This window comes from Egretta garzetta, unplaced genomic scaffold (genome assembly GCF_000687185.1).
Source record: "Egretta garzetta isolate BGI_Z169 unplaced genomic scaffold, ASM68718v1 scaffold384, whole genome shotgun sequence".
Taxonomy (NCBI): Eukaryota; Metazoa; Chordata; class Aves; order Pelecaniformes; family Ardeidae; genus Egretta; species Egretta garzetta.
The window spans coordinates 540,531-555,181 of NW_009259496.1; the positions used below are offsets into that span (position 1 = coordinate 540,531).

The window sequence follows — 14,651 nt, forward strand, 5'->3', positions numbered from 1 at the left end:
TGCACCTCGACCCCTCCGCGGGCTCCCCCCGCCCGCCTGGCAAAAGCCGCTTCACGAAGAGGCCGCTCCCTTCTCCGTCCCAGCCGCGCGGCCGGCAGCCCGCAAGGCGTCGGCACGGCACGGTCGCTGCACGGCTTGATTTCTGGAACGGGAAAGGTTAAATCGTTGTTACCCTCTGACCGGCTGGCTGTTTTCAGAGGTTTATCGCTGCTGATAACCCTGAAGATCTTGTACCCTTGTGTGCGTCCCGTTTCTGCCTGAACATTTCCATAGCTGATATTTTATTTTTTTTATTTAATAATTGCCTGTGTCTGTCATGCTCCACAGAAGAGGTGTACGTTTCTGAGCGAGAGGGCAGCGATGCCACTGGTGACGGGACGCAAAAGAAACCCTTCAAGACTGTTTTAAAGGTACCTGGGAAACGCCTGCTGCTTGTTCTGACGAGCGTGACCTGTGCTGGAGGGGAAGCAATTGGCCTTGTGTTTCTAAATGTGAATTTTACACCATTCCTTGCACCTCTGACCAGAAGGATCAGAAGTAGGGTGTCTGCTCGGTCTCTGTAAGGGCAACTTTAATTTGCTTGCAGTGCCATTGATTCTGTTATTTCCTTCCCCTTTTAGGCTTTGATGACAGCAGGAAAGGAACCATTTCCAACTATTTATGTGGATTCACAAAAAGAAAACGAGGTGCTGTAGAGTTAGAGCTCCCTCATAGAAACTGCTGTAATACTCTCTTGTGTAAAGGGACACAAATGCAATCTTTTATCTTCTCTCTCCTTGAATTGCTTTAGAGATGGACCATTATTTCAAAGTCGCAGATGAAAAATGTCAAAAAACTGTGGCACAGGGAACAAATGAAGAATGACTCCAAGGAGAAGAAGGAGGTAGGTTACAGCGGATGCCGAGTTAGAGGACACGTGCCACCTTCCTTTTCAAAAACACTGAACAGCGTTGTGGTCATTCCCACCCCTCCAAAAAAGCTTCAGCTTGTTTCTCGTGGGTGTCATTGGTTTGCACGTGCGTTAGTTAGAACTTGTCTCTTTCACATTAGGACAAGCACGTGGCTGAAACGGGGTGAGGTTTCAGTAGTGGCAGTCTGTTGCCTTTAGACTTTCTGGAGAAAACGTGAAATGCGTCTGTGCATTGTTTCTCACCCTGGCCTTTAATTAGGGCAGGCTTAGGCCTCGGCAGGGTAACATCCAGGCTTTTTATGAGATCTGTGCCTGTGAGCGTACACCATAGTCTCCCGTAATTGTAAAGAGTAGGAATCTTACAAAGCCTGGTTATAGCTATTTAATACACTATTCTTTTTTAAAAACCAGGCAGAAGATCTCTTGAGGAGAGAGAAGAACCTGGAGGAAGCAAAGAAGGTTGTTATCAAGAACGATCCTAGTCTTCCAGAGCCAAAATGTGTGAGTAAGATCCCATGCGCTTGGTACGTGGGCCTGCGTTACAGCGCCTTGTCTGCGCAAAGGATGAGTCTGTCTCTGCTTTGTGGCTCTGGCAGCTGTGGGAGGCCACTGTCTTTTTGCTGTCCGTAAACGTAGCTGTGTTTTCCTGGCTATCTGTGTCCCCTCGTATACAGACTTTGGTCTTTCTCATGCACTTGGTGGGTATCTGGACTTTCCCAGTTTACATACCGGATTTCTCTGTGTCTGTCTACTGGTAGAGACCATATTTGTGTTTGAAAAGGTTCATTAGTTTTGCTTTCGTTATTGTAGCGGTGGAGAATGAAGAAACAGTGCCGGCTGGAGGATGTGATTTAAGTTACCGACACGTGATCTTATTGGGCTGTTTGTAGAGTCCTGCTGGATTCGGTGCAGTCCTTAGCTTGGTTAGCAGCTCTTATGCATGCTGCTGCCTGATGGCTTTTTCTATACGCCCTGTGAGAAGGGTTTCTATGTACGTAGAAAACGGTTTTGACTGTAGCCCTGCACCCCCATGGCTGCCCTTTGGGAAAGGGGCAGCCGGGCCCAGCTCTGCTGCAGTCACAGTCCCTTCTGCACCAATGTGCTGTCCTCGACCGTCTGAGGTGTGACCTGTTTTGAAGGTGCTTGCTGGGTTAATTGTTCTGACTGTAGCCTGCCAGCACCTCAGCTACGTGTCTAGATGTGCCTGTGTCGGACCCAGGGCCTCTGCTGCTTCGGCTGCTCGCTGCGCTCAGCTACGGGATGTCTTTGGAAGCTAAGCCAGAGTGCGTTCAGAGTGCCAGAAAATGGCGTCCTTCCCAAGTCTGCTGGGGATTTAACACACCTTGGGTTTCCAGTAGTAGTACCCCAGTCCTCCAGGTGTGAGCTGTTAGGTGGTTTCGCTTCTCCTTTTGGTCAAATGCAAAGTGGGCTTCTTTAAAAGCTGTTACGGTCCTTAGTTTCTACGTGGCAAAGCGAGCCTGCTAAATAGAAAGGACTCAATGTGAGGTCCGGGTGTGCTGCTGTCCTGGCTAAGCCGCCCTTCCCTTGCTGAGCGGCTGTTCGGTACCGACCGCTGAGCGCGCTCCCCGGGTGGAGCTTTGCTGCGAGTGCTGCTGGGAGGAGCCGTCTGCGGGGGACATGTCACGTATTCTGGGATTCTAAGTAATGATGTGGAAAACGCCATTGAAATGCTGAATCGTTTCTCTATTTGATTGGGTTTGTTCCCTGCTCTACAGGTAAAGATTGATGCTCTAGAGGCTTACAGAGGCCAGAGAGTGAAGATTTTTGGCTGGATTCACAGATTACGGAGGCAAGGTAAACCACAGGCGTTTAGAAGTTACTGAACCTGTACAGAGAGATGGAACAAATTCAGTAGCCTTAAAAATTTGGACACTTAAAATTCTTAATTCTTTTAAACCATCAGTTAGATGTCCTTTTTGGTTTGTCACAGTGGTTGCTACAGCATTGAAAATTCTGCGTGATGTGGGAGCATATAGACATTTCTTAGTTGAAATCTGGTAGGATTTCCAGTTTGGAGGCCAGTCCTGCAGTATTTCTTCAAAAGACTTGTTCTGTGTTTTAAGCTATTCCTGCAGACTGAGGAGTTAACTAGCATCTGCTCGTAGTGAAATCAGCAAACTGGCATTTTAAAGTTACTTAAAGTAGCATAACTTCTTTTAAAAGAAGTTTAGCAAGTCATACTTGTTACCAAAGTGACTGCCACCTTGCTAAGCAGAATACCATTGGTCGGGGCATGGAAGTGCACGGCCGAGGCGTTTCTGGTTCCACGGGTATTTATTCAAATTATGGCTGAAGGGCCTGACTAAGTGGTGGTGGATCTGGATATCATGAGCAGTTTCTAGGAAATTATTTTTGTAATTCGACGCTTGTGTGGAGAGGCGTGTGACGAGGGTGACATCCCTCTCCGTGTTAGGTGTACCCTGGGCCTGTGCCTCCAGCGCTTCCCCAGACAGACGCGCAGTCCCTCAGGGCCAGAGGGACGTTCGAAGTCGTGGTGTGGCGGTGCAATCCCAGCCCTGTTGAGGCTGGAGCAAGCTTTAGTCTTTGATGTCTGCTGAAACTTACTTTAACTTGTTACCCAAGATACAGCTCCATGAAAGGCTTCTGTAACTGTGCTGATGATTCTGTGCTTACCTGGAGCGTCTCTGTTTTTTAAAATGGAAAAATGTGATCACAGTCCTACTGTAATAACCTGCACATCATTGGTTAAGACGTCTTGGGAGTGGGTCTGTTATACACTAATCCATTTGAAAGCTGAGGTTCTTTTTTCTTTCTTCACTTTTTAACTAGGGAAAAATCTGATGTTCGTTGTCTTGAGAGATGGCACAGGTTTTCTTCAGTGTGTCCTTTCCGATGAGCTGGTAAGTTGTGATGATTTAATTCTGTTCTGTCATTAAATAAGGGAAGTGTCCATACCTCATCTGCCTTTTATGTAGACCACTGGAAGTTCTCCCAAACCTACGAGGTTGTCTTACTGTTAAATTGTGTCTCCTACCACTGGAGTTTTTTTTGTCAGTGTGAGAACTGTTTAGAAGTGACTACGAGGTAATCTTGTCTGTGACTCCAGTGCATGTCCTAGGAAAACTAACAATAAAAAATTGCCTTAACTGTGCCTTTGTCTGTCTTTCTCTCTGCAGTGTCAGTGTTACAACGGGCTAATTCTCTCAACGGAGAGCAGTGTTGCAGTGTACGGTACGCTGAACCCTGTTCCCGAAGGCAAGCAGGTACGGGAGTTGGGCTGTTCAGTTCTCCTGCTCTTTAACAGTTGTCGTGGTTTAACCCCATCCAGCAGCTCAGCACCACGCAGCTGCTCGGTCACTTCCTCACAGTGGGATAGGGGAGAGAATCGGAAGGGTAAAAGGGAGAAAACTCATGGGTTGAGATAAAAGCCATTTAATAGGGAAAGCAAAAGTCACACGCTCAAGCAAAGCAAAACAAGGAATTCATTCACTACTTCGCATAGGCAGTCAGCCACCTCCAGGAAACCAGGGTTCCATCATGTGTAACAGTTACATAGGAAGACAAAAGCCATAACTAGGAACATCCCCCCCTTCTTTCTTCTTCCCAGGAACCAACACACCCCGGGGTGCTCAGCCCTGCTGCCAGCACAGATCCCAAACACAGCCCCACACCAGCTGCTGTGAAGAAAACTAACTCTCCCCCAGCCAAACCCAGCACAACATTTTACTGTTTTCCTGGTGGAAGGAGAAGCAGAGGTGGAAATAATTATTAGGTGATTTCAGTGGGAATGTGGTTTAGAGACCAGAACAAACCTCCCAAAGCTGCTGCTGTCACCCACAGTTCAGTGTGTGACAAGTGAACTAGGTGACTGTTCTGCTTTTGCCTGAAGTTGTTTACAACGGATATGTCCCATAGATACTTCCTAGAATATAATAGTGGAAAAATTATGTTAAATAAACAGCAGAGCTTTATTTTCCCTAACAAGAGGTTTATTCAGTTTTTATTTCATGAGGCTAAGAATTTGGGGTTAGCTCTCCTCTTTTACTGGGATGGGTTTGCAGGCTCTTCACCATGTTGTGTGTGTCCTCCAGCACTTGGCACGCATATGAATGAGGCAGGTTACTAAAGGTTGTTTTGTAAAACTTTATTTATAATAGTGGTCTCAGATGAAGGACTGGGCATGTGCGATTTTTAGGTCTTAAAATATGGTGCTGCTTATGTCTGGTGCCTTTCTTATTCCAGTTTAGATCTATAAACCGTTACTGTTCAGAAAATTGTTTGGATCTGGAGTTAGGGCTAAAGCTGTGTTAAGCAGCTGTGCATGAAGGATGGCCCGTAAAAAGGATTCAGACCGAAGGCAGGAGAGGGGCTTTGAGGAACCATTGCCTGTGACAGCAACTCGGTGCACTCATCAGGACGTGCAGGCCTCTGTTGGGGTATTTACTGAAAATTGTTAGAAGAGTTCTGCCTCGGTTATTAAGAGGTGACTGAGAGACAAAAGTTGTGTCTGTGTTGCAGAACTTAACTTGCGATGCAGAAACAGCAAGCAAGCCTAGGCCACGCTTGTTCCGTTAAATCTTGAGTTGCCCTTTTAAGAGATGAGCTCGTGATAGCTGCTTACGGTAACGCCCTTCTTTCCAAAGGAGAAAGCAAAGCAGCAGCGTTGAGATTTAGAGGACAGTGTATGTTTACCCTTGCTAGTCTGTAAGCTTAGCTCTTCCTCTAGATATGTATTCAGATTTGTCATCCACGCCTGCAGTGAGAGTTGTTCTTTTGCATGGATTGGCAATCTGTAATCTCCCGTCTGGTCTCTTGAGTAAGCATGCTGACTCTGGTAAGGTAACAGGGAGAAGAAACACATCCGGGGGGGAAAAAAAAGGCACTTTGGAGTGTTACATTGCTTCAACCAGTGTTTCCAAGATGTCTTGGACAGTATTTGAGCAAAGCAGTCCCTCACTGTGGCTGCCTGTACTGTGTAAAGTAAGGTCAAAGTGTTCAGCTTTTGTGGTGCTTTGCTAATTCAGTTCTCTTGTAAGCCACGTGCTGTTGGCCACTGCTGGCATGTTTTGCAAATGACACCTGGATAGGCTTCATTGTCCTAGTTGTCCCTGCCACTCGGGTCCTGTCCCCAAGAGATTGACCTAAGGTTAGAGAGCCGAGCTCGGTTAAAGTGAATCCACCCCCTGTTGTGTTTGCCAGTCAGAAGTTGGAAAGATTTCCTTCGTAGCTCATACTACTGGGACTCGTAAAAAAAAAATGCAGCCAAACAGGGATAACTTTGGGTTTTAAACAACTTTATGCAGCTTGGCAATCCTAAGTAATTCATAGTATGTTACTGCTCGTAATGTTTTGGACAGTGAAAACACTTCACGTTTTCATGGCTCATCACAACGATAGAATGCTTTTAGTGAACAAACCCACCAGAGTTAAAAAAATCTGTTGATTAGACTTTGAAAATCTGCATTTATACCCTGAAAATACTGTGAATGAAAAAAATACCGTTTTAGGGGACAGAAGCCTGCTGTGACCCACACGGGGGAGCTGGTGAGACCACAAATGGTCTGGTCTGTAGCCAGGAAGCCGGACCGGGCTGAGCCCTGGCATGGGGACCTCCACTTGCCGTACGGCAGCAGATGATAGGACCGGGGAGATGAGCCAGCCTGAAACGTGCTGTTCTCACATTGTGGTGAGGTGCTACCTAGTGCAGAAAGATTGCTCGGGTGTCTCTGACAGACAAATTCTCAAGTACCCATCGTGAGCTAGTTCTTCCTCTGCCATGATGTAGGGAACTTCTTTCAACTTTTTTGATGTTTGCCATCCAGGAGGAGAATGTGGCTCAAACAGTACAAAGAACAAAATACCTAGAGTATTGTACCACAGTCTTGGGTGTGCGTTTTCTTCCAGTAGATGGGAGGACTCTTCACTCTGTGTGTAGTGTTCTCAAGGCATACAGGAATGTTCTTCGTGCCGGCGTGTTGTGTTGTAGCACCATAGAAAATTAACTATATCCCAGCCAAAGCTGGTACCTGGTGTAAGTTACCACAGAATGATTTTGGTTGGGAGGAACCTCTGAAGGTCATCTGGCCCACCCTCTTCTTGAAGATCTGATGTGAGGTCAGGCTGCCAAGGGTCTTGTCCAAGTGTGTTTCTGAATGTCATCAAGGATGGAGACTGCAGTCTGGCTTGGTCTGTGCTCTAGCATTTCACCACCCTGGGAAGAATTTTTTTTCTTATAGCCAATTGAAGTCTCCCTGGCTGCAGCTCGAGGCATTTGTCCTTTTGCTGAACACATCCAAGAGAGTCTGGCTCCATCTTCTCTATAACCACCCATTAAATAGTCGAAGGTCATAAGTAGTTTCCCCTGCTTGGCTTTCTGTTCTTCCAGCTGAATAAACCCAGCTGTGATGTATTGTACTTAAACTAGATGTATCTGGAAGCTTCTAATTATCTGCCCATAGTACTCAATCCCATTTATGTTACTCAGAGACTCATAGGGGGTTACACATGGCACTTCCAAGCATGGTATGACTGACTCACAAAGCTTTGAAAATACTGCAGTTAGGATTTGAGCATCTTTTGTTTAAACTAGATGAAGATCTCTGCCTCGATGCCAGATGGTGACATCCAAGGGGCAAAAAGTAGACGTCTGAAATTCTTGTGTCTCTCCAAATTGGCAGGCTCCAGGAGGCCATGAGCTGAACTGCGATTACTGGGAGCTTATTGGTCTGGCCCCAGCAGGAGGGGCTGACAATCTACTCAACGAGGATTCGGAGGTTGATGTGCAGCTTAACAACAGGCATATGATGATTCGAGGAGAGAATATGTCCAAAATCTTCAAGGTGCGCTCCATGGTAGTACAGGCCTTCAGGGATCACTTCTTTGCCAATGGATATTATGAAGTAAGTATATTTTCCTTTGTCAGCAAATGCCTGCTTTAATGTCCTGACTTCAAGGCTATTTTTTCCTGGAAAAACTGTGTAGACTTTCTAATTGACCTGAAAAAGGGAGCAGGGCGGGGGGGGGAAGCTGTTAGGAAACTATTCTTTGATCGCTTTCATAGATGTGGATCTCAAAGGTGCGTAGACACTTCTGAGCCGTGTAAGCATTACAGGGTGATTCCCAAACAGCCTGCACACCTCTCCTTAGGGCGCGGAAGGACATCAGTCTGAAGCGCTCGTAGGCATGTGTACAAAAGCTTTGCAGGTGGTATTCTGGAAGAGCATGCCTTACATCGCTGCTCTGACGAGTTGTCATCGTTGTCCTTCGTTCTTCCCTCAAGTAACGACACTTGTGTTCTTCACCAGGTCACACCACCGACTTTAGTCCAGACGCAGGTGGAAGGAGGCTCCACCCTATTCAAACTGGATTATTTTGGTGAAGAGGCATACTTAACGCAATCGTCCCAGCTCTACCTGGAGACCTGCATTCCAGCGTTGGGAGATGTTTTCTGTATTGCTCAGTCATACAGAGCTGAGCAGTCCAGGACCCGCAGGCACTTGGCAGAGTACGGAGAGAGTATACGTCTTTGGGTTTTAGTGAATTCATAAAGCAGGGGAGTAGCAGGCAGCTGGGTGACATAATGTACAGTGAGCAGACAGCTTAATACTCAATACTTAATACTTAACACATCAGCAGAATGACTGATCGAAAGTATATTTGGGGGTAATACCTTGTCTCGGTGGGTGTCCAGCTGGTCACGCTGACATATAGTACAGGAAGATCTGGGCGAAACAGAGCTGATATATTTTTAGGAAGCTTTGCCTTTTTAGAAAATACAGTTCATTCTGTTGTCTTCCTTATATTTTTTTTATGGCTTTATTTCCTTTAAGGTGTAGAAGTGGGAGGAATGAAAAAGGGGAGCAGTGTGTATGTTCTTGGGTTGTGGGGTTTTTTCTTATGAGAATTTTTCTCATAGCTAAAGGTTTGGTGCTTGTGTGTGGCTTTGTAATGGTGTGACATTGTGTTTCAGGTACACTCACGTCGAAGCTGAATGTCCTTTTATAAGTTTTGAGGATTTATTGGATCGCCTGGAGAACTTGGTTTGTGATGTAGTAGACAGAGTCTTGAAATCACCTGCATCAAGCTTACTGCATGACCTAAACCCGGTAGGCAGCAATGTGGAACAGTCATGAATAGCCAAGAAAAGATGATCTTTTGCCTTTTCCGATCAGCGTGTTCATCTGGGGGAGGCAGGGCATGGCAGTGAGCTCTGCGTGCTTACTCTTAGTCATAATAAGAAAAATATTAAATAACATCAAAAGAACGAAAATGCTGCCAAGCTGGTAATGACTCTTCAGAAGCAGGGGACTGTGGGGAAAGAAGTTCCCTGCTAGCAAGTTCCAGGAGCCAGCAACGTGCTGGGATTTATGGCAATGTGTGCTGTACCAGTGGAATAAAAACCTCTATCCCAGAGCTCGTAATATTGATCGGCTGGTACTTGCAGATTGAGCACAAGGGAGCAATGAAACAACGGGTGGTTTACTTTCTGCCCTGGAACGGGGAGCCCTGTAAAGCTATTTTCATTTGTTAGAGACCCTTTGTCTTCTGCTGCCTTTGCAAAGAAGATGGCTTTGAGAGGCTGCTAACTTTATCTCCATCGCCAGCTTTTCTCTTGGGCACATACAAACTCAGTGCTCCCTGTCATTTTGAGCTGTTCTCCTGATAAATACTGGGAGGTTCAGTTTTAAATTTGGGCTGAGCAGGGGGCAGGAGGCAGGAAACAGCAGAAGCACAACCCGCCTCACAAAGGCGTTCTGGAGCGGTTCTGGGCACAGGGAAGCAAAAATGTCCTTTTGTGGCCTTGTGCATGGAACCTGCGCTTTGCGCTAATGGCTCCGTTTGTGACGCCTACGTGTGCGATGAATTCATACAGAAAGGGAACGGCTGTGAAAATACTTCCGCTCTTCTCTCTCCTGCCATCTTTTTCAGCATCTGCTCTGTGAGCTCTCCTGGGCTTGGAAGGTGGTTGTGTTTCATTCTAGCTTTTCAGTACTGAGCTTGGATTTTTTTGGTTTTTGGTTTTTTAAGTAATAATTTGTTGATGTATGAGCTGGAGAGAGTAATGTGTATGCTACAGGTCTGGAAGTGGACTCGCTGATCAACTAGAGAAGTAGTAGTCTTTAAAATGGTACTCTTACCCCTGTCTCTGTTACTCTTATTTACAGGGCTTCAAGCCCCCTAAACGTCCTTTCCGACGAATGAACTATTCTGAAGCCATTGAGTGGTTAAAGGAACACGATGTGAAGAAGGAAGATGGCACTTACTACGAGTTTGGGGAAGTAAGTCTTTCTGAGGCCCTGTGCTAAGGACGTACAAGTCCCTTGAAGAACAGTGTGTTTGGACCGTGATGCTGCTAGGCTTACTGCTGCTGTGTGCATCTGTTGTGTTTGTTTGGAGTGATGCGACAAGGAGTGCAGTTCGAGTCCCATTTAAGTTGAAGGGAGTTTTGCTATGACCTTTAGTGAGGCCTGGATTTTTGTCTGAGCTGTGCTGGGGGGTGTAGCAATGTCCTTTTGGGGAGTGCAAGTGTGACTTGGCTTTTCACATCATGTCTTGGAACATTGGAATCAAAATCCATGCTGTCATCTGTCCATCTGTTCCCTGTCTGGCTCCTCTCCACCATGTAAGAAGGGTTTGAAGGAGCGCAAGAAGACTTGGTGGTGTAGCCATCGTCACCAAAGGATTTGAGAAGTGAGATTTTTTTAGGAGGAGATCATGTAACTTTAACTTCAAAGTCTACACAGCATATTCAGAGGGAGCCTTGGCAGCTCAAAGTCAGCTGTGTTGGGTTTCTGTCTTTGTTTGATACATGTGGAACTCGAGGTGTTGGAATGGGTTCGGTTTTAAATATTAATAAAGCCTTCTTTAACCGTAGGATATTCCTGAAGCTCCCGAGAGGCTGATGACAGACACCATTAACGAGCCCATCTTGTTGTGCCGCTTTCCTGCAGAGATAAAGTCTTTCTATATGCAGCGCTGTCAGAATGATTCCCGGCTGACTGAATCTGTAAGTTGGTATTTTACGTAGCGTTGCAGGCTCCGAAGTAGAGTGGGGAATGTCAGCATGGGTGAGCATTAAATAAATAAGTACTCCAGGAAAATCTTGGAGAATTTCTTAGCGGGTTTTGGTTTGGGTGCCTCTTGGCATGATTTGTTGATCCTATAGAAATAAAGGAAGCAACTCTGAAGTGCCAATAAAATGTCGGTAGTTTGTAGTGAGCATGCTCTTCTCTGACCTCAGGTAGGTGCTGGTCTAATGACAACACTTCTGTGGCTTCTGGGAGACCGTGCTGCCTCAGCGCTGGCCGTGTGCCAGCCGGGAAGCAGTGGTTGCTAGGAATTCTGCTGGGTTTGTGGGGTTTTTCTATTTGTTTGTTTTTCACAGTTGAGTGTGGCCAAGAGTATTAGAGATCACGTTAGAGCACCTGGTCAGGTAGTTTATTCCCTCTGTAAATTGGGTCTGGAAGGAATTGCCTGTCTTCCTGTCGCAGAAAATTAAAATTACATGGTAAAATGTGTTACGGAAATACAGTTTAAGTTTGGGCTGTTGTTCTTCCCCCTCCTGCAGGCAGGTTAATTGTCACTGTTTGATCTCCTGTTGTTGTAGGTTGATGTGTTGATGCCTAATGTTGGGGAGATTGTTGGAGGCTCTATGCGTATCTGGGACAGCGAGGAGCTACTCGAAGGCTACAAGAGGGAAGGCATTGATCCCACGCCGTACTACTGGTATACTGATCAGGTTTGTAAAACAGATTAGATATGCTTCTTGTCAGATATCATACCTGATTTTTTTTTTAATTGCTCTTAAAATGACGTGGTCTAAATTGGAAAGGTGTTTTTGGTGGCCCAGAGTAGCTAGTCACTTGACCGTTGGCAAAGCGTGATGGGTAATGGTTGCCATGCTGTTAAAGTTGCTGCTGTTTGCTGCCGTTGCATGCTGCCATTGCCAGATCGCCTTCGCTGGGCTGCTCCGGGCGGGGGGCGTCCCTCTCATAATGTCTTCTGCAATGTCTGTGAAGCCCTTGCTGTTAGATAAAGAGGGGTTGGCCTTTACAAGGCCAAGCTAAGCTCTAGCTAGTGTGAGGGGAGGAGCAAAGGAGTGGTTGAAAAAGAATGGCTAAGACTTTCCTTTTCACCTTCCTTTTTCCTCTTTCTGTCCTTACTCTGCCCCCGGGAAACTCAGGACAACTGAGCACAAGTATCTTGCCTGGAAAGAGCATGGTCCATTTTCCTCAGTGCTCAGAAAGTAATCTTGAAGGGGTTGTGTTTTTGGTTTTTTTTTTTCTTTTTTTCCTGGTGGTATTACTGCAATTACCATATAAATAATAACAAAATGTTTAATATCTACTTTCTGATTTTGATTTCACAGAGAAAATATGGTACGTGCCCTCATGGTGGATATGGTTTGGGATTAGAACGGTTCCTAACCTGGATTCTGAACAGGCACCATATCCGAGATGTCTGTCTCTACCCACGCTTTGTCCAGCGCTGCAAACCTTAGCCATCCGTGTGATAAACTCCCAGAAAATGGAGCAACTGGTGCCTGATCAGGAATGATACACGCTGCTCTACTACAGCCTGTCTGAGAACAAGACTTGCCGCAACCTGTTGCTAATACAAATACTAATTTAGAGTGTGAAAAGGGAAAGAAACAACCCCCTTTTTTAAGGAAAATACTACTAATTAACTGGAAGAAGCCTGAGAAAAAATTGTTAGGCACATTTATGCGCTCAAGTCAACATAAATCAAAGATCCCTGTAAGCTGTCATTTAAAAAACCAGATGCGCTTCTGCTTTTAATTTCTGTGACTTAAAAGAAAATATGCTGGCCACTTGAGTGGTGTTTTGGGTTTTTTTAAATTTGCATTAATTTTAATTTGTTTTCTCTTGTGGTTTCTTGTTGGAGAAATCAGGAGTTCAAGCTCTTTACATTCCCAAATACTGACCTCTGAGGGCGGTATGAAAAGATGGCATCTAAGGAGCCCAGCCAAGTATAAAAATGGGAATAATGATTTTAAGCGCTGCAGTTTCTAATCTCCTGCTGTTTTAGTGGATGTTCTGTTTGAGTTTACTCAGCAGCAAGGTATGTAGGATTGAGCACGGAATTCCACTGCAAGAGACATGGGTTGGGGTTTTTTTTCCCAAATTCTTGGTTAAAGTGGTGAGGCTGATGGTGAGGTCTGCTTGCAGCAGGCTTCCCGATAGCTGGGGATGACGCGCCGCAGCGGGTCCATGCACACCCAGCCCACGCTGCATTACAGTAGGAGGGGACGTTGTTAGCTCCTGGGCACTGGGATCTTTGTGTGCCTTCCAAATTGAGACTCTGCCTTCTGTTTCAAAGCAGAAATGGCTGATTGAAGACCCAGAGACAGTGGTAACTTTGAAATCCAGTTGGATTTCAGCGTTGTACACTGACTGGCTTGCTGTCCTCTCCAGGTGAATTGTAGCTCAAGCAGGGTGTTCCCAACTCACGCTGAGGTATGTTTTCATAGTAGAGCAGTTCCATGTTTCCTAGCTGGCTCCGTGCTCTCTTGTGCTGCTGCATCCGAGCAGATTCTCTGGCTGTAATCAAGTTACCAAATACAATTAATTAAATATTTTGGGTTGAGCCATCTGTATGCTTTTTAGTCATAAATAGAGCAGTCCATATTACTAGAGAGAAAAAAAATTGGCAGGTGCATCCCTTGCTACCTGCACTGAGACTTGATCTGGATCTGCCATTCCTAGAATTGTTGAGCTGTGCAGTACCCATATTTTTGTAAGAAGTGTTTGGTTTTCCTCATCTTGCATGTTATGTCTATAAACTGGTCTAAATCAGCAACCAATAAATTATGGCAACACAAGGTGGTGTGCAGGATGGTAGTTCTTGACCCGTAATGTCCATTCCTTTCCTTTCACTTACGCTTTGTAGCTTATTTGCTTAATACAGTCTGTGCTGCCATAGGCAGCATCTGTGCGGGCAGAAGCACAGGAACAGTGAATTTTCAAGTGCAGAAACACTTACCCCAAAAACCAGAACTAGCTTTTTTTTCTTCTTAAACTCAATCCCCATTAATTAGGGGCTGACTGAGGTCTGAGGTGGTGGGTGAGAATTCTGCTGAGAATGACCCCAAGATTAAAAAAAAAAAAAAAAAAAAAAATTTTTTAAAGGGTCTGCAGCTTCTTTAGTGCCTAACTGCGCAACCCTAAGCGATGCCCAAGTATATATTTTATTTAGCATGCCCGCTTGCAAAGAAAACCTTCCCAACGTAAGCCTGGTGCGCTGCAAGGCATCTTAGTTTTGCTTCAGAAAATTAGATATTGGGGCTTTTTGCTTGTTTTGATGATGGGGGTGCCTTCATCTCTCATGTCTGAGCCCCTGTGGTAATGGTCATAGAATCACAGAATGGTTTGGGTGGGAAGGGACCCCCAGAGGTCACCCAGCCCAACCCTCCTGCAGGAGCAGGGACACCTTGAACCACATCAGGTTGCTCACAGCCCCGGCCAACCTGGCCTGGAATGGTCCCAGGGATGGGGCCTCCACCCCCTCTCGGGGCAACCCCTGCCAGGGTTCCACCACCCTCAGGGTAAAGAATTTCTTCCTTAGATCCAGTCTAAACCTGCCCTGCTTCAGTTTAAAGCCATCCCCCCTTGTCCTGTCCCAGCTGGCCCTACTAAAAAGCTTGTCCCCCCCTTTCCTCTGGGCCCCCTTGAAGCCCTGACCGGCCGCACTCAGCTCTGCCCGCAGCCTTCTCTTCTCCAGGCTGAACACCCCCAACTCT

At 46.0% G+C, this 14,651-nt stretch overlaps 1 protein-coding gene across 1 annotated transcript; it reads left to right on the forward strand.

Annotated features, from left to right (window-relative positions):
* The first annotated feature begins 227 nt into the window (after window positions 1-227).
* NARS1 (asparaginyl-tRNA synthetase 1) lies at window positions 228-13,731 on the forward strand. The gene is made up of 14 exons (XM_035892955.1): window positions 228-410; window positions 621-686; window positions 791-883; window positions 1,322-1,411; window positions 2,647-2,725; window positions 3,722-3,792; window positions 4,069-4,155; window positions 7,570-7,791; window positions 8,197-8,396; window positions 8,862-8,997; window positions 10,057-10,170; window positions 10,767-10,898; window positions 11,499-11,630; window positions 12,261-13,731. Exons 2-14 carry the CDS (start codon window positions 627-629, stop codon window positions 12,390-12,392), a joined length of 1,548 nt encoding a protein of 515 aa, XP_035748848.1. The 5' UTR covers window positions 228-410; window positions 621-626; the 3' UTR covers window positions 12,393-13,731.
* The last annotated feature ends 920 nt before the right edge of the window (window positions 13,732-14,651 follow it).

Excerpts from the sequence above, each read along its gene's own strand:
- NARS1 (XM_035892955.1), top strand. The coding sequence starts at position 627 with ATGACAGCAGGAAAGGAACCATTTCCAACTATTTATGTGGATTCACAA. Across the intron at positions 3,793-4,068 it reads GTGTCCTTTCCGATGAGCTG|TGTCAGTGTTACAACGGGCT; the intron begins GTAAGTTGTGAT and ends TTCTCTCTGCAG. Across the intron at positions 8,397-8,861 it reads ACCCGCAGGCACTTGGCAGA|GTACACTCACGTCGAAGCTG; the intron begins GTACGGAGAGAG and ends ATTGTGTTTCAG.